We start from the raw sequence: 19,855 nt of genomic DNA, 5'->3' as shown, positions 1-19,855 counted from the left end.
ATGTGACATTCCTAGTAGAGCTGAACCAGCCACATATGGTGTACTTCAAAGTATGTTTGTGTTTTATAGCTTTCCAGATTTGAAAGTTTTCCAGGCATATGGATATGCCGAGCCAAAAACTGCCTCAAATCTCAAAATCGAAAACAAGTTGCATAAAATACACCGAAATATGCTTCATCATATAAAAATAACCATCAGTAAAAGCTCCAGTTAACACTCAAAAAATTACCCGAAAGGAAGTTGGTCAGCAGATTTCTTTCAGCTGGGTACGTATGAAGACTGCACCTGACAGTGCTAGCTTTACCAGAGAAAAAAAGAAAGTGAACCACACGAGGTCTGACACAATCATAGCTGTTCCCTGGTCTGCCCACCATGCAGTCAGGACTCACCTGCCAAGCACTGTCTACGGGGAAGAGAACAAGGAAGGTCATGATGTCTCTCCCTGGCGACGTGGAAGGTTACCGCCCAGGTTTTTAGAAACTACAAAGACAAGTTAAAGTTGAATAACAGTGGGCAAAATGTCACAAGATTTGGACACAGCTATGGCAGAAACTCAAACAGCAAAGGAAGAAGTAGGAACACCTTTCCTCCAAGCCACCAGGTAGAGGTCACCACTTCCTTCCAGATGAAGGCCTGTTGGCAAGCAGTGCCGAGACAAACATGCCACAGCGGCGGAACTAAGACACCTAACTTCACCGAGGCCGGCATCACGGCCTCTACACATAGATACTGGCCAGAGGTAAAGAGCTGTAGATCTGGGAGGTACCTCACTAGGTAACTGGCAGGAAAACGAGTGCTTACATGAAAGAGTTTAAATATGTATAGGAGCCAGTGCACTTAGAACAGATGCTGTCAGCACGAGACCCCCAAACTAATCTGGTGACGTAACTCTCAAGAAATGCTCCTACCTACGATAAAACTGTCAAATCTCCCCTATGTTCATTCTAAGGTGAAGAAATGTGTAAAGAGATCAAAAGACTATCAAGTTTTTTTTGTTAACCCTCTGAGCTGGTAATACAATACCTTACTGTCCACATAAAATGACGCGACTATAGGGCTTCCCTGGTGGCGCAGTGGTTGAGAGTCCGCCTGCCAATGCAGGGGACACGGGTTTGTGCCCCGGTCCGGGAGGATCCCACATGCCGCGGAGCGGCTGAGCCTGTGAGCCATGGCCGCTGAGCCTGCGCGTCCGGAGCCTGTGCTCCGCAACGGGAGAGGCCACAGCAGTGAGAGGCCCGTGTACCAAAAAAAAAAAAAAAAAAAGACACGACTATAATTTTGGTAGACCATAACAAACATAACTCCTTTAAAACATTAATTTTTAATGACCCATTAAGTACTGACATTATTCAAATCTAAATTCTAGTTTAGATCACTAAAAAAGTCAAGAAATAATGCTATTATTTATCAATAACAATGCTAACAAAAGAAAGATAGAAAAAAATCAGTTTTCCTTGTATTTTCAGGCTTTCTTCAGTAACGTTCTTATAGCTATATGGAAACTAGCGGTGTGGCATCAATTCTGCCAAAGATGGGAAGGAAAAGCTGAATATAAACAAGTGGTACCAGTGCACCATACTGCAATTAATAAAATGTCAAAATACCCAAAGCATTTCTGAACCTATATGCCTCATCATTTTTTTTAAAGGAAACTTTTAAGGTTTTTTTTCAAAACTACTTTAGAAAAATCTATGAGATCACTCTTAATATATCATGATGTTCTACCTATTGAACAGACAGGTTAAAATATTTTCCCAGTCTGGGATATAAGACGAAAAGAATAATTACCGAGCAAAATGAGGATAAAAATCATTAAGAAAAATAGATGTCATCAGAACAAGAAGACTCCTGATACTATCCAGAAATGTTCAATTCTTCATCCCACACCTTTGTCTGTTCTCCACAGTGTCTTCTGTGCATTACTTAAATATTGGTTGCTTCTAACAGTTCCATCCCTAACCTTCTCCCTTTCCTCTAAAACATGCCCTCCCCGGTCATCGCGATCCCATGGCTTCAGCTATCCAGGACTACCCCGGTGATTCCCAAACCTCTATTTTCAGCACACACCTCAACAGGCATCTCTTCACTGGCCATTCCCCGCACTGCAATTCCTCCTCTCCCCGTTTCCCTACCTCAGGAAAGGTCACTACGATATGCACTCAGCCTGCTCAGTCTTAGTGACACAGTCTCTTATTTCTATGTTTTAAACATGGAACTCTGATCACGTCACTGTTACACTTACAAACCTTTCAGTGCGGGGAGGTTCTAAACATCCATCAAGGAACTGGGCAAATAAATTATGGTCTTTGGGCTTCCCTGGTGGCACAGTGGTTGAGAGTCCGCCTGCCGATGCGGGGGACACGGGTTCGAGCCCTGGTCTGGGAGGATCCCACATGCCGCGGAGCGACTGGGCCCATGAGCCACAGCTACTGAGCCTGTGCATCTGGAGCCTGTGCTCCGCAACAAGAGAGGCCACAACAGTGAGAGGCCCGCGCACCGCGATGAAGAGTGGCCCCCGCTCGCCGCAGCTGGAGAAAGCCCGTGCACAGAGACGAGGACCCAACACAGCCATAAATAAATAAATAAAATTTTAAAAAAATAAAAATAATAAATTATGGTCTTTTCACACCACAGAGTATTGTACAGTCTTGAAAAATGATGGCATGGGTCTATACTCATCAATATGGAAAGATGGTTATGACCCTTTCCAGGCGCTCTCCCTGCCCCTAACTCCACTGTCTGCCATGCCTTCCCAGCCCTAACTCTCCCTCCTCAGGACTCTCTGCTTAGTTTCTCCATCTGCTAACAAGCAAATTCCTTCCATGGTTTGTTCAGATTTCTGAAGCAGAGACTCTCATTGGCTTCGTTTATCACCTTGGGCTAAGCAACTAGGCAGAAGCTAGGGGTCAACCGCTCCTTGGATTTAATCTGCTCTTACCAAAAACTGGCTCTGGCCAAATGCAATAAAACTCTGAAGTTACTTTATAATTAAACTATTTCTAGAGAAATACCACGTAACTCTATAATGAAAGAATCTGAGCAACCTAAAATCTACTGTAACTGGATTTAGTTTCTAAACTATATCCTTGGTATTAATAGACCTACTTATATCTCAGGCATACTTCACTTCATGAAAACAAACTGGTAAAAATGCATTAATTAATTCTGTGTTATAAACAGAATTAATTAATGTGAATTTTAAAAAAAATTTCAGCTTTACTGACATAAAATTGTTAAGATATTTAAAATGTACATCCTGGTGATTTGATATATGAATATGAATTGTGAAGTTTTTTTGTTTTGTTTTGTTTTTTTACATCTTTATTGGAGTATAATTGCTTTACAATGGTGTGTTAGTTTCTGCTTTATAACAAAGTGAATCAGTTATACATATACCTATGTTCCCATATCTGTTCCCTCTTGCGTCTCCCTCCCACCTCTCCCTATCCCACCCCCCCAGGCGGTCTGAATTGTGAAGTTTTAAACGGCACAGCTGGATACAGAAAGCAGAGGTGGAGAGGGAAGTCAACACATGCTCATCAGCTGATTATCTGAAAGCAGACAGGCGCTTACTATATTAAAATGGTAAAGTAGAAAGCCAACGATCTCATCACTTAATTAGATTCTCAGGGCCTCCCTCCCCCAGAAGACCTCATGTGGAAGCTCAGTAAACATGCGTGTCGTGTCATGAATAATCAGAGCTCACGCTTTTCAAATCTGTAGGCAAACAAAAACAAAAACCACATCTCTACCACTCTCTCGGTTGTAATTCTGAATGACTTCTCTTTCAAAATAGATTTAATTCTTAATTTAAATATTCACTAACATCTCTTCTTCCTTCACTGAGGCAGCATCTTCTCTGGGCCAGGAGCTGGGAACACAACATGATCAACACAGCCCTGATTTTGTGGAGCTGATTCGGCACAAAAAGCGCACTCCCTGTCGGCTGGATGGAGAACTGCGAAGTAGTAAACGATTTTTCCCTATTTAGAACTTTATCTGAGGAATTTCATTTTGGCTCCAGCATACAAAAATAAGCTGAACTCTGTGATTCACTCTTTCTAAAAAAACGGCTTCTTGGGCTTCCCTGGTGGCGCAGTGGTTGGGAGTCCGCCTGCCGATGCAGGGGACGCGGGTTCGTGCCCCGGTCCGGGAAGATCCCACATGCCACGGAGTGGCTGGGCCCGTGAGCCATGGCTGCTGGGCCTGCGCGTCCGGATCCTGTGCTCCACAACGGGAGAGGCCACAACAGTGAGAGGCCCGCGTACCGCAAAAAAAAAAAAAAAAAAACGGCTTCTTATAGAGTTAAAAAAAAAAAAAAAGAAAGAAAGAAAAAGAAAAAAGCTTTAGCAGATAAAGCCGTTTGTTGTGTGTAGGATCAGTACTATCTCTCCATCCTCATCTCCCAAACAGAAACCCAAAAGGCTTCAGAGTAGGGATAAAACGGAACCTACTGCAATCCAGCAATATAAACATATATGCTGTACACCTAAAACTAATACAATGTTCTATGTCAATTGTATCTCAATAAAAAAAAACACTGTAAGAAAGAAATGGAGATAAATACAATATTCTATTTCCTTCCAGATTATTATCCAAGATTTTCCACCATTGCTTTTCCAATTAGTTTTAAGTGTTTTTCTGAAGTAGCTTTATCATCCAGACAAACAACAACAACAAAAATCTAAACCCTTTTAATCATAAAATTGGCTTAAGGAAAAGGAAATACATTCTCTCTTCTAAGCCCTCACATCCTTCCCTTTAGTCCATACCCAGGAAAGGAAAATATTGATAAGAAATGGACTCCAGCCAAAGCAATTGTGAGAAAAAAGAACAAAACTGGAGGTGTCACGATCCTTGACTTCAGACTATACTATACTGTCATCAAAACAGTACGGTACTGGCACAAAAACAGACATATCAATCAATGGTACAGAATAACGAGCCCAGAAATAAACCCACACACCTATGGTCAATTAATCTACAACAAAGGAGGCAAGAAATACAGAGGAGGAAAGACAGTCTCTTCAATGAGTGGTGCTGGGAAAACTGGACAGCTACATGTAAAAGAATAAAATCAGAACATGTTCTCACATCATACACAAAAATAAACCTCAAAATCATTTAAAGACCTAAACGTAAGACCTGAACTCCTAGAAGAAAATACAGGCAGAAGACTCTTTGACAATGGTCTTAGCGATCTTTTTCTGGATCTGCCTTCTCAGGCAAGGGAAAGAAAAGCAAAAATAAATCAATGGGACCTCATCAAACTTAAAAGCTTTTGCACAGTGAAGGACACTGTCAACAAAACAAAAAGGCCACCTACTGAATGGGAGAAGGTATTTGCAAATGTTAAGGGGCTAATACCCAAAATATACAAAGAACTCCTACAACTCAAATCAAAAACAAAACAAAGCCAAAAAAAAAAAAAAGACCAAAAGAAAGCAACCAAAAAAAAAATTTTTTTTTTTAAATGGGCAGAGGACCTGAATAGACATTTTTCCAAAGAAGACATACGGTCGGCCAACAGGCATCATGAAAAGATGCTGAACATCACTCATCATCTTGCTCATGACCAACCTCAGTGGCCTTTCAGTTCCTGAAACACACATCCAGGCCTTTAGCTTGCTGTCCCTTTTCCCTGGATTGTTCTTTTCCCAGATGTCACACATGCTGCTTCTTTCTGGTATTTAGGTCTCAGTTCAAATGTCAACTCTCCAGACAAGCCTTCCCTGACCACCGCCTATGAAAACAGCATTCTTCACTCCCTCCACCTCTTTCTTTTTGATTTATTTTCTTCAGAGCGTTTACTACCATCTGCAATTATTACAATTTGTTTAGCTTTTCATCGCTCATCTTTGCTACTCAAATATTAGCTCTGTGCAAGCAAGGCTTGGTCTTCTCATCTCTGTCTCCTATCGCCTAGACCTACAGTAATTCTCAACCAGGATTACTGAATGCATCAAGTAGTTCATACTGTACAAATTACAAGTCAAATAAATGTGGCCCTAAAAATTCAAGTTCCTGAACATGTTTCGTCCAGGAAACTCTTAGTAGGAACTTTATCATCCAGACGTGAAGCTAATTTATTTTGAGGCGCCCTCTGTCAGCGATGCTCTCCCCCTTGTCTCGGCCTAACTGAACCCTCATGGACACCTCTGCTCGTTCTCGCACACAAGGCTGCCCCAACCATTCTATCCATGATGGACCTGCACACGATTCCCCCGATCGCTCTGTCACATCATCCCGCTTTTATATGCTTCACAGTCCTTCCTCATCACTCTCTAAAGTTACCTTTTTAATCTGTTTACTAGCTGGACTGTTTACCACAAACTAAATATTTTAGCTTCAGGAGAACAATAATTAGCATTCTTAGATCCCTGAAAGTATATAAGAACTTCCTGAAAAGACTGGCCCCAGGGACGGCTTTGTAACACAGCTCACTTTGTAACACAGCTCATTAAAACCCTCTTTTCAACCACAGAACAGTGTGAGCTCAGAAGAAACCGAGTATTACAAAGATTTTTTTTCCCCCATTACAGAAGCTCATTTATCCAGGTGTCTAAACACAGGCAAGCATTCAAATGGAACAGTCTGTAAAGTTTTTTTTTTTTTGGTAAAGTTTTTAAATAATCATCTATTTTCCTCCTTTAAAGCTCATCACTGACATTAATTAAAAACAATCTGCTAAACTACTACACTCTACCAAGCCACAAAAATGGGTCGGTATCATGGGGATGGGGATGGGGGATCAATCTGTTCGACACAGACTGGGGTGTCGGTGGCTGCGAACCACTGCTGGGACCGTGCACCGCTAGACAGCACTGGACCGTAAGCGTGCAGATTAGAAAAATCCGCATTCTACACCAAACCTGCTAAAACAGCTCAATCTTGGTGCTCCAATTATATACACTAATGCTGTATATATCATATAAATAAAGAAAAATCATCCTCTACAGTACTACCTATGTAAGTTTAGTAACCTACAATGAATAGATAGTTATCTTTCTTCCCTTCTTAAAAGACGAAAAGTCCTAGTTAATATACGTTTACTTCACCTTCAATAATCATCAAAAAGTACTGCTGGCAGGTCTGTAATATCAGACAACTTCCTAAGTATCTTAGCTTTTGCTACTTTGAATATGTTATGGAGATGAGATTACAAACAGAAAGAATAAAACTTTCATTACTTACAAGTGAATTATCTATTTTACAGACAAAGTTTGAAGTAATTGGTTACACCACACTTTAGACACTAGCTCCGAAAGTCAAATTTTTTCAAAAGAATACGCATCTGAATCTGTAATGTATACTGCATTTCAAGTCAAATAAAATGATTAAAAAATTTTAATTGGAAAATAAGACAGATATCAAAGTGTTATTTCAGGAAAATTAATCTGGCAGCAGTATACCATAGAAATTAGATAAGATAGATATAGATAGATATAGATATTTTTTGCCTCACTGTGTGGCTTGTGGGATCTTAGTTCCCAGACCAGGGATTGAATCTGGGCCCAAGGTAGTGAAAACGCTGAGTCCTAACCCCTGGACTGCCAGGGAAGTCCCTAGGTAACATAAATCGTAAGGAGGCAAGTCCACATACAAACTCTATTCCCACAGTTCTTTTCATTAAAACAGATACACGTTGGTAACTTGTATATTAGAATACATTTTTAAGAAAAACATGAGTATGGTTATTTAGTTTTCAGTACCAAGACTGTCATTTCACCATTTTTTCTCTATAAAAAAAAAAAAACTTAACTAAACAAGCAATTTTAAACGTGGGTTTATGCCCCACTCACGGTCACACGTGAAGTAGGTTCAGTCAATTGCAGTCCACATTTTTTCCAAATAGAACAGGAAAAAAATCAAGTTACAAGGATAACTGTCACATGCGTTTACCTAGCTAGACCAGGCGTGGGTCCTGAGGCAGAACGTATTTCTAACTGTGAGTCTTAGTCAAGAGAATTTCAAAAGTCCAGGCCAGATGGTTGTGATGGTCTCTTCGCTCTAAAACTTTTACTTTTACAGTTAAGTCTGTCCTCACCTGGAAATAAAGGGAAATGAGTGGCTTCTTTATTTAATGGTTAGCTATGTTTCTTTCAATGGCAGGCAACAGAGTCTGTGGAACTAATTATGCTAATTTAAACAACAACTGGGACTTACTGATGGGGACATTGAAGCAGTGCACAGACTCTGGGAGCGCTGGACCAGTGGGCTCAGGAAGGACAGAAACCGAAGGGCTCCGGGGCCTTGGCAGGGCGCCTGCAAGCTCGGCCTCGCCTTCCACCACAGTGCTGTGAGTTTCTCCCAGCACAATGCAATCAGCCCTCCTACATCAGGCAGCCTAACTCCTGGATAAACCAGCGACAGCAGGGAGGGAGTGCAGACATGGTCTCTGGGGAAACAAACTCTCCACCATCCCAATTTGTCTAAAACATCTGATTTTTATGGCCAGAAATTAACATTTCATGTTTAAGCACTATGTACTAGGCATAATATTTGGTTCGATATGATCAGTATACATAGTGTATGTGTATATTAAAACATTAAATTATATACCTTAAATATATGCAAATTTTATCAATAAAGCTGGGGAAAAATGAGAAATATAAAATATGTTTTCAACAGATAAAGAAGACTGTGCACTATATGTAAGAGCAAGTCTTTTAAAATAATGAACATTACATTGAACATTATAATATGGACGATATTTTTCATTTCACATATTCTTAGAAACTTGGGTTATTAAAAGGCGTATTTTTCCAAAGCAATGTTGTGAAAATAAATCCTGATGTAAAGCATTTTTAAAATTTAAAAATTATTTTGCAAAGTGAATCACTGTATTTTTAAAAGTCTGCATCTTCATACGTCAGCTGTCACTAAATGAGACGTCCCTATGTAAGAAGAGTACCTGCTGTGATCTGAATGTCTGTGTTCCCCCAAAACTCCTATGCTGAACCCTAAAGCCCCAGGTGATGGTACGAGGAGGCGGGGCCTCTGGGAGGTGGTCAGGTCCTGAGGTGGGGTCCTTGTGAACAGGATTCGTGCCCTTGTAAGAGAGGCTCCGGAGAGCTCCCTGCCTGTTCCCCCACGTGAGGTCACAGCAGGAAACTGGCAGCCTACAACCCAGAAGAGGCCTTCACCAAAACCCGACCATGCTGACTCCTTGACCTTGGCCTTCCCAGCCTCCAGAACTGGGGGGGATAAACTTCGCTTGTTCATAAACCACAGAGTCTGTGGGATTCTGTTATAGCAGCCTGAGGAGACTAAGACAGCCCCTCGCTTGGGCGACCAGAACAACTCCCCTTCCCGCCGCCCTCCCCTGCTCTTGGGGTTCCTAACCCTTTCCTCTCACCATTCTGTGTGTCTGCTGCACACCCTCTCACTGTGTCACATCCTGCTTCACGATGACATTCTCTGCCGGTCTCCCCAGAATCCATGCAGAATAAAATCCACAAGGACAGGAACAAGGGTGGCAGCACAGCGTATGTGCAGAACAAGCACTGGGTCAGGAGTCAGGGAGGCCCGAGCCTGTCACTGTTCTGTCACCAACTGGCTACACAATCACCATCTGTTCACTGCCTCTTTGCACACCTGTTCCAGTCGGAACTGAACAAGTAGTTACTCACAACATCCATCCATAAAGTTTCCTTACTTGTTATAAAAAGAGATGGTAATAACTGCCCTATTTACTTTTTCTAGTTGTTACCAAAAAAAAAAAAGTGTAAATGCTTTATAAACTGTTAAGCACTACAGAAATAGTAGGGGTTTTTTTGTGTGTGTGTTAGGGTTTTTGGAAGGCCATATGTATAAACGGGATGAGCGTGGGCTTGGGAGTCAGCAGATACAAGCTAAGCCCGAGCATCAGCATTTCTCACCTGTCTGGCCTTGGGCAAGTCAACTCACCTTTTGGAGTATCAGTTTCCTCATCTATAGAACAGTGATACTAACACCTGTATCACATATTGCATGGATAATTAACATCTGTAAAGTATATTCAACTCTCCTCACACCTGGCTTCATCCCCACAACCTTCCGCCTTCGGTCCTATCCCGTTTTCACACTACAGATCCTTCAATCCATGTGACTCCTCACCTCAGGTCTCCAGGAGCATCTTTAGGGCAGAGACCATAGACTTCATCACCAACGCCTAACCTAGAGTACACAGTGGGAGCTCAGTAAGTACATTAAAGAAGTGAATTCCCATCCATCTTCTTGGTAAAAACATAAATGTAACATAGCAAACTAAAAAACCAGACATTTCTAACAAAATGCATATCAATCTTACTCCATTCCTTAGTACAACAAAGACGCACTTTCACTTACATACATCCCTATGTTTTTCAACAGGTGCTAAGAAGAAAAGAGAAGCTGAAGACGGGACTCAGAGTAACCTTTATCTTTCTGACCAAAAATAAGACGTAAGACCATCAGCTCAAGATTTTTAAACTAAAAGGCTGTCCCTTTACTTATTTTGTTTTTTTAACCTATTAGGTAAAAGTATCAGCATTCAAAACCACCAGAAGCAACAGAGGATGGGGAGCTAAAATCTAGAGCCTGAGGCTCCCAGAACGAAGCGAAACCAGAGAGCTGGTTTTCCCAGCTTCTAGCAGTTAGCCAACAATTAATTACTTGGAGTTGATCTAAGGGCTAAAATCTTTTGGCCAGTCCTTATCCTAGGTTCTCTTCTTCATTTCCCAACTGAGGACTTGACTTCGGACTACATTACAAAGCTACAGTCATCAAAACAGTGTGGTACTGGCACAAAAACCAACATACAGATCAATGGAACAGGACAGAAAGCCCAGAGATAAACCCATACACTTATGGTCAATTAATCTACAACAAATTGTAGAGGTTTGAGGCAAGACTATTAAATGGAGGAAAGAGAGTCTCTTCAATAAACAGTACTGGGAAAACTGAACAGCTACATGTCAAAAAATGAAATTAGAACACTCTTTAACACCACACACAAAAATAAACTCAAAATGGATTAAATACCTAAACGTAAGACCTGATACCATAAAACTCTTAGAGGGAAACATAGGCCAAACACTCTCTGACATAAATCGCAGCAATATATTTTTCGAGCCATCTCCCAGAGTAATGGAAGTAAAAATAAACAAATGGGACCCAATTAAACTCAAAAGCTTTAGCACAGCAAAGAAAACCATAAACAAAGCAAAAAGACAACCCACAGAATAGGAGAAAATATTTGCAAAGAATGCAACCGACAAGGGATTAGTCTCTGAAATTTTCAAACAACTCACACAGCTCAATACCCAAAAAAACAAATATCCAATCAAAAGATGGGCAGAGGACCTAAAGAGACATTTCTCCAGAGAAGACATACAGATGGCCAAGAGGCACATGAAAAGATGCTTAACATCACTAATTATTAGAGAAACGCATATTTAAACTACAGTGAGGTATCACTTCACACAGGTCAGAATGGCCATCATCAAAAAAATCTACAAACAGTAAATGCTGGAGAGGATGTGGAGAAAAGGGAACCCTCCTACATTGTTGATGGGAATGTAAATTGATACAGCCACTATGGAGAACAGTATGGAGGTTCCTTATAAAACTAAAAATAGAAGTACCATATGACCCAGCAATCCCACTACTGGGCATATATCTGGAGAAAAACTTGGTTCAAAAGGATACATGCACCCCAGTGTTCACTGCAGCACTGTTTACAATAGCCAAGACATGGAAGCAACCTAAGTGTCTATCAACAGAGAAATGGATAAAGAATATGTGGCACATATATACAATGGAATATTACTCAGCCATTAACAAGAATGAAATAATGCCATTTGCAGCAACAGGGATGGACCTGAAGATTATCACACTAAGTGAAGTCAGTCAGACAGAGAAAGACAAATACCATATGATATCACTTACATGTGGAATCTAAAAAAAAATGATACAAATGACCTTATTTACAAAACAGAAACAGGCTCACAGACTTAGAGAAGGAACTTATGGTTACCAGGGGGGAAGGGTGAGGGATAGGGACACAGATTAAAAAAAAAAATCATCTCAATTCCACCTCAAAAACGCTTCTGCTGAAATTCCACGGCCTCCAGCGGTGTCTCTCCCATGGCAGAGTGACTGTAACACAAGTCTGATGCCCTCCTCCCTGGTTTAAAGCCCCATCACTTCCAGGATGAAGTGACACTTGGGGGACACAGAAGCTCATCCGTGCCCTGCCCCCATCCAACGGTCTGGCCTCGGTTCTCATCGGCCCCGACACGTATCCTGGGCTAAAGCTGTGACGGTGCACACGGCTCTCACACCCTTGGCACTCACGCACCATCTACAACAGGCGCTTCTGTGCCCACCTGGCAACCCCTTCAGAGCCATCAAGACTCAGACTAAGATTAGGACTGAGTTTGGTGCCTCTGAACTCCTGAAACGTACGTACTACAGTGTGCTTAGGTTTCTATAATCTCCAGTAGAAAGTGAGCCACTGAAGGACAGGGACTCTGTTTCATCACAGCAGGTAATACAGAGTACACGACAGAAGCTCCGTAACTGAACTGAATAAATTAATAAACGGCCTGACTGACTTCAGTTTTATTATAAATATAAAGGTTACTGTGAGATCATCTGGTGAAATAAGCACCAGTCGTCGAGTTATTTCTATGAGAAGGTAACTTGGAGTTCTAAATAACTGTTACAGATAAACTCAGACACAAGAAACACGGCTGTAAGATACCAAGAGATGCTGTGACTCTGTAACTGAGGCGTATATGCTACCTCGAAATACTAATGGAGCCCAAACTAGGTACATGACCCATGGGAAACAGAAAGACCCGGCACTATGCGTGAAGAAAGAACCCTGCTCAACAACAGCTATGAGAATTTAAAATAATTTTTCACAGACAAGCTCTGCTCATAAGTTTGTAAGGCTCTATTATACAACGGTGACTAGAAATAAGTACCTTCTCAACCACTACTATAATGTTACATGTATATAATCCTTTTCCTCTAAAGTGCAATTTTTAACCTTCTTACGTGGGGAAAAGATTTTTTAAAGCTTCTACATGGGTACAGGACCCCGAGTTCCAGCGACAGAGGTGCCAAGGAAATCCCAACAGCAGCTGCTGACCGGCCCAGTGTGCCGGCAGTTGGCAGGGAGGCAGGGAAGGAAAACAGGAGGAAGGAGGACTGCACGACGCTCCCCCAGCTCGGCTCGTCCGTTCCGCACTTTCCATGTGCCCAGCAGAATCGGTGGTAACCGGGGGATCACCACGCACAGTCTTAAACCACCCCCCAGGAAGACCTGATCACAACTGCTTCACCCGCCCACCGTCCGCAGCCCTTCACACAAGGCTACAGGAGCAGAAGCCGGGGCAGAGGGCTGCGCAGGCTTCCAGAGGCACACGGCCCTGCTCCCTCCTGCCTACAGCCCCTCTCTCCTCCCACCCGCTCCCGTCGGCCCACCTCCCAGGACTTCCCATACCCAGGCGAAACTACAGCCAGCCGCAGCAGAGCTGGCCTGGATCCCGCCTCTGCCCCTCCCTGCGCTGGCTCCGAGGCCGAGGCCGCGTTCTCAAAGCCTCAGCTTCCTCATCCGTACAGCGGGGACCATACACTCTCCTCTAAGGACTGTTGTAAGATTTAAATTATGTGAGACGGGGGATGAAACGTGGAGGCACGCTGCCGGGCACAGAGTAAGCTAAACCAACAGGGCTTCCAGGTGGGATGGTACGGGAACACGTATACAGATGGATATAAGCAAATCAGCACACAAAGTGCTTCCCAGTGTTTTGCCATGTTTTGCTTGCTTGACGCAGGCTGGAAAAAAAAAGTCAACAAACCACCACTACCACCACCACCACCGACAAAAACCCCAGAAAAACAGTATGAAAACTTACCCCATGATCCTGTAACCACAAAAAGAGCTACAGACCCTCAACTTCGGCTCAGAGCCTCCTCACCATCTAGGAAGCCCACCCTATCTTTCAGCCTCATCTCACATTTATGCCTCCACACAGGCAACACTGTAAGTAGTGACATATATGCTTTCAGTTCCAACTTGGGTCAAGAATTCCTTCAGGGCAGTCACCTCTGTCACCCACCCCTTTTGCCAACCTCTGGAAGCCCATTAATCATTCATCCTCTGAAGCCTTTCCTCATCCTCCCCGGCAGAAATCATCACGCCCGTCTGTACGTTCCCAACGCCTATTGCTTAAACTCATACTTAGCGCACTTGTTTCATGCTAATTAGCATTTTTTCCAATCTTCTTCCTCACTGGATTCTAAGTTCCACGTCATTCAAGTGGAGGTGTCAGCGGTCAGGTGAATGCACAGACCACAAAACGTAACAAAATAAAGGAACACTTCTTTCTTCACCTACAGGAATGTCCTTCTTGAGGGTAAACAAATATTTCAGTCATCTTTCTGTGTTCTAAACACAGCTTCACTGGCCTGCCACTACTACAAAGCAGTGTAATGGACAGGAGCAGGGATACGTACTAACTTTTTAGCTTACGTTTTCTGAATATCCAAAAACATCCCTTATAACAATCCTGACAGTTCACTGAGAGAACATTTTATGCCTTACTTATCAAATGATTTATCAGCCCACTTTAATTTCCATTAATTAAGCAGAGTATTAAATCTTTTTGCTACTCATTAAAAGAAAGCACTTCAAAATAAAATTTTTGTTATATGAGGATGATTGTTCCAAAACAAGATCTGATTAAATAATAAATGGAATTTTATAAATCAAATATGAAAATCAATCTCCTTGTTTCATATCACACATACTATATACATTCACTTTGTGGAGTTTTATAAATATCAACTCTTATTTCCTACATATACAAACATGGCTGGAAAGCTGATTTACAACCAAGAGTTTGATTCATAAGCAGTCTACGGTTTAGACAGCATGAGCCCAAATATTAAAGTACTCAAATTCGCTTCCAATTACAGCAGTCTAAATTAGAAAGCCACAGTTTTAGCTCATTCAGATTCTAATTCTACTTCTGCTACTAAATAACAGTGCTGCCCTAGGCAAGTCACTCAACCTCTCTAAATGCTAAATTTTACATATTTGAAATGACTCTGGATTAGATCAGATTTCCCAGATCCCATTCTTATCATACAAATCACCTTGAACACTTGTTTGGAAATACATGTACTGACCCCTCTTCCAAAGGCTCTATGCTAGCAGCTCTGCCTTGGGGGCCAGGGGGTCTGTGTTCAAAGTTCCCACAGACTCGTGTTCCCCAGGCTCCTCCTGTTTGGGAAGTCTTCTACTACACACTGGTTTCTGATCTCTAATGCTCTTTATGGCTCTAAAGTTCTATGAATTTAAGATTTTATGACATGGATCAAATCCCCCAGCCCAACGTGATGATATCGAACACAGTCCACACGCAACTTCATTTCGCTGTGCAGGAAAGTTCGAAAGCTATCATTCTTAACATCTGGCTCCATTTGCTGCACAAGTCCCTCGACTCTCAAGCCATCCTACACACCAGTATTTGTGCTGACAGATAACCTGACAGCTAACCCGATCTGGGTCAGAACACACTTCTGGTGGAAGGCGCTCCCCTGTGGTTTTAATGCACACAGCTCGCCGTACGTTTAACGCTGACTCACGTGGTAGCGTCAGCTCTCAGAGCCTGTGCTTCCAGCCCTGCAACTGTGCCTGGTTCACAATCTGTCCTTTACTCACATATGTGTGACAGCCATCAGGCAGACCACGACTCTACAACCCCTTCTAGCGCTCTGACAGATAATTCAGTTAATAGTTATGAATAAACTTTAATACGTCATAACTATTAACTGGCTTTGAAACGTAATGCCTGAAAACACTTGCCCATGGATATAAATACAGAAGAAAACATTTTAAAGGCTATACTCTCAAAATCTGTCTTTAAAAGCACTGTGATAGAAAGCATGTGCTCTGCAATGGGTGTTGTCATTTTTTAAAAAATGCATTGCTTTCAATCCCCACCCACCCCAAGTTAATAAAATCTGGTTAGTCAAACTTGCCTTAGAATGATATTTCTGCTACCACCACACATTTCTTTCCCCCAAAAGGCTGTGAGGCAGCATACAGAAATAAAAGATCTCAAACACACCAAGATAATTTAGAGGTGGGAAGTGTGGTGGGGGTCAATATATTCAGTACAGGTAAACATACCAGTTTTCATTATACTTCTCAAAAAGCAGGACAAGGCAGGAAACTGATTCTTACTACTGTAAAACCAGACCAAACAGTTTCTCAGGAAACAAAGCTTTTACTAGTACTCTGAGAAATTTTCTCACATGGGTCTTAGAAAAGTAGTTAGAGTACGGCATCATCAGCCAAAATTTCACAGCAACTGGAAAACTTTAAATCAAACTGTAAGAAAAACTGAAAGTATACAATTAAAACACAGATCAGTAGGTGTGACACCGCAAGGGTGAAGGTGATGTAGTCAAGCATGAGTGCCTGATGCCCACAGACAGAAGCCAGACCCAGAGGACCAGAGGCCGTATCATTTACATCACGTTCCTCAAATCTCAGCTACTGGAGTCAGATTTAATAGCAGGATCGATACAGAGTGAAAGAAACCTGACAGGAATGCGATTAGTCGTCTACCAGACTGTATCTTCACACACACAAGCTGCACTAGGAAAAATAATGAAGAAAATGTGGCAGGTTTGTTTCACTCTTATTAAAGAAGATCTAAAATGGATAACCTCCTCTAAGGCTAGAAGGACGAGGTCATGTGACGTGTATCTTTGGTACCTGAAAGAACGGGTACTGAGCAAACACAGACACAGACTCAACGTTGCGGACGTGCTTTATAACCATCCATTTGGCCTGAACGATGGAAGCAAAAATAATCAGAGCAGGAGCATCCCACTAGCGCAGTGACTGCAGAGAGGTGGCGGTGAGCGCCTGTGGGGACACCTGAGCACAGAGACAGGTGCACAACGATAGGGGGAACCCGCAAGGTGGACCTGAAGCCGTCAGTGAGAGGTGAAAATCTCACATCTGATAATAAACACTCTTAGTTTTCCTTAATAATTCTATTATAAATCTATTACTAAATTCATTAAGTTTTTCTTGAGACATTATTCTCCATTTCTTGAAAGTAACTGTTTTTTTTTAAGAAGGAAAATAGGCAGAAAGCAAAAGCGGGTCAATCATCTCTTTCAGCACTATATTCGGGAAACTAATTTTCGTTCATTCTTCGAAATTCTTCAATTTCAAAACTTCATATCTTCTTCTCGTATGTTTCTCTCCTTCCTCCGAAGTAAGGAATGTCTCATACAAGAGCATGATTTAATTAAACGTGAGAAGCCGCTGTTCTAATGCCATTCTTGACGATGCCCAGCGGTTTGTCAACCTGAGCTACAGCGGTACCGCAGATTGAAGCGGCATACGATACACCTGAGCGTCTGTGTGTCTCCACAGACTATCATGAGAGAGGCCTGCCTGCTAGTCCCCAGCCAGCGCAGAGCGCTTCATTGTGTGTTTTCCACAAGAACGCATTCACGTTGTTAAATAAACTAAAGTATCTGATATACAGACATTTACCAAGAGGTCATTCAAGCATGTAAATGAACACTTACAAATCCCATCTCTTTCCTAATGAGAATAAAAGGATGCACTTTACATCTCTTCGAGTCTCTATGATGGAAAAAAGTTTTTAAACCAAAACAGAAATCACTTTACTTTAGTTGGAAATTATGTAATTGTTTCTCCCAGGCATTATAATAGCACCAAACATTCCAAAACAGTTTATTAAAATCTTCCTTAATTTGTTCACTTTGCTATACACCTGAAACACAACACTGTAAATCAACTATACTTCAATTTTAAAAAATCTTCCTTAATCTGAAAATGAGGCTTGTGAGAAAAAAGGTATTTTTTAAACTCTAGGCAGACATGCCAATGCAATTGTAAAACCTATGTCCCTCTGCATTATAATACAAGTCACAAACGTACACACTTGAAGCAAAATAATCTTGGGTGTATAGACTCACCATCTGTATGGGCTTCTTGTGGAGATCTCGTTCTGTTACCAACTTTTCTTGGTCAGTGACATACAGACCCTTCTGTGCTAAAGCCTGGATGACAGCGTCATGGCCCAAAAGGGGTTTGGCAGCGTCGCTCTTGAGAATGAGGCTACCAGCGCGACAGTACAGTTCAGCCGAGAGAAGCAGATTCACAACAGGCGGCTTGATGTGTTCCTGGTCGTACTGATCTGTGTAAAATGGCTCTCGAAGCTCCTCTGGCACATTTTCTACAAAGATTAAGGGGAAACAATTTCTTACAAGGTTTTTATAAAAGAAACACAGTTTATCTAATAATCATTCATGTCTTAAAAGTTAAGATTCCTTCTAAAAATAACAATAACCCTTTAGCTGAAAAGATGATTTAGTCGACCTTGGCAGGTAATCTGGAACGAGCAAGAGAGAGAATTTTCCTTTACGGAAGATACGGTTCCGAGAATATTCTAAAAAGCAACTCTACCAAGCCATCAGGGAGAGACGTCTTCTGAGTCCGGGCAGTCTGCGGAAAGTATTCCCACGTGCACGCTGGAACACAGAGAGCGAGCTACAAGGCTCCGAAGAGCCCATTCCAGCGGATCCGCTCACATTCAAGCGCTCACGATAACAGCTGCTTCCGGGCACCGCTAGGCCTCGACGCCTGGGAGTAGAAAATCCTTTGCCCAAAGCTGCCCGGCTCGCCGGCTGCCAAGCAGGACGCGCCCACTGCGCGCCGTCCCTCCGCCTCCCGCCGCCTCTGGCCTCTCCTTCCTGCTGGCCCGCGGAGGCTGCTGAGGGGCAGCTACAGCTGCGGTTCTCGGAGAACCACCCTTACAGGTCCCGAACGCCAGCAAGCCCTGTTTCCTCCGCCTTCCCACCGACCCCACCCCAACCCCAAAAAGCCTTCCTGGGCACCCAGCTGCTCCCTTCGAGGGAGACATACAGGGCAGCTGGGCGATGGGGACGGTCTCTGAGCTTCTCTCTGGCGGCCAGGCCATCGCCCGGGAAGAACGCCAGGCAAGGACGGGCGTCGTCCCCCGCGAGGAAAGGCGGGCATCTGAGCAGGAAGCTGGCGTAGAGCCACAGTCACAGAACCTGGCAGCTCTGGCCCGACACCAGCCAGGCCCCCGCCTGCCTCCTCCGGAGCATGAGGGCTCGGGGCCACCCGCCGCCCATTGCGGCTTTGAGGAGCCTCCTGAACAGGCAGCTTCAGCGTGAGCCCGACGACGCCACAGCGCTCAGCCACGTCAGCCTTCCAAAAGGTGTACTCGCGAGTATTAATATACTCCGTAGCAATTTTACCTTCAAGTTCTTGACAGGTCCTATCATTTAGAAAAACATTTTCATCAAATAATAGTATCATAATGATTGCACGTTCACTTTCTATATGAGTATGGTTCTGGGGAATTCAAGGATTTAGAAATAATCCTTACCCTCAAGGAGCCAGTAGTCTACAAATAATCGAGACAGACAGGTAAAGTTCAGCAATTCAGAAACTGGAGACAACAGTAAGCAATAAATGATCAAGGGGCTTCCCTGGTGGCGCAGTGGATAAGAATCTGCCTGCCAATGCAGGGAACACGGGTTCGAGCCCCGGTCTGCGAAGATCCCACATGCCGCGGAGCAAATACACCCGTGCACCACAACTACTGAGCCTCTGTGCCACAACTACTGAAGCCCGCACACCTAGAGCCCGTGCTCCACAACAAGAGTCACCGCAGTGAGAAGCCCGCGCACCGCAACGAAGAGTAGCCCCCGCTCGCGGCAACTAGAGAAAGCCCGCGCGCAGCAACGAAGACCCAACGCAGCCAAAAATAAATAAATAAATTTAAAATGAAAAAAA

At 42.9% G+C, this 19,855-nt stretch overlaps 1 protein-coding gene across 3 annotated transcripts in view; it reads right to left on the bottom strand.

The window, feature by feature from the left end:
- The window catches only part of CAMSAP2 (calmodulin regulated spectrin associated protein family member 2), a 98,014-nt gene that overhangs the window by 61,347 nt on the left and 16,812 nt on the right, over positions 1 to 19,855 (bottom strand). For all 3 annotated transcript variants that reach the window (XM_012538915.3, XM_004285407.3, XM_033415916.2), the window contains exon 2: positions 18,007 to 18,266. In XM_012538915.3, the coding sequence (XP_012394369.1) occupies positions 18,007 to 18,266 (260 nt within the window). The remainder of the gene's footprint in view (positions 1 to 18,006; positions 18,267 to 19,855) is intronic.

This window comes from Orcinus orca, chromosome 1 (assembly GCF_937001465.1).
Source record: "Orcinus orca chromosome 1, mOrcOrc1.1, whole genome shotgun sequence".
NCBI lineage: Eukaryota > Metazoa > Chordata > Mammalia > Artiodactyla > Delphinidae > Orcinus > Orcinus orca.
Note: the sequence above shows the minus strand (reverse complement) of the source record. Positions and strands in the feature narration are given on the sequence as shown.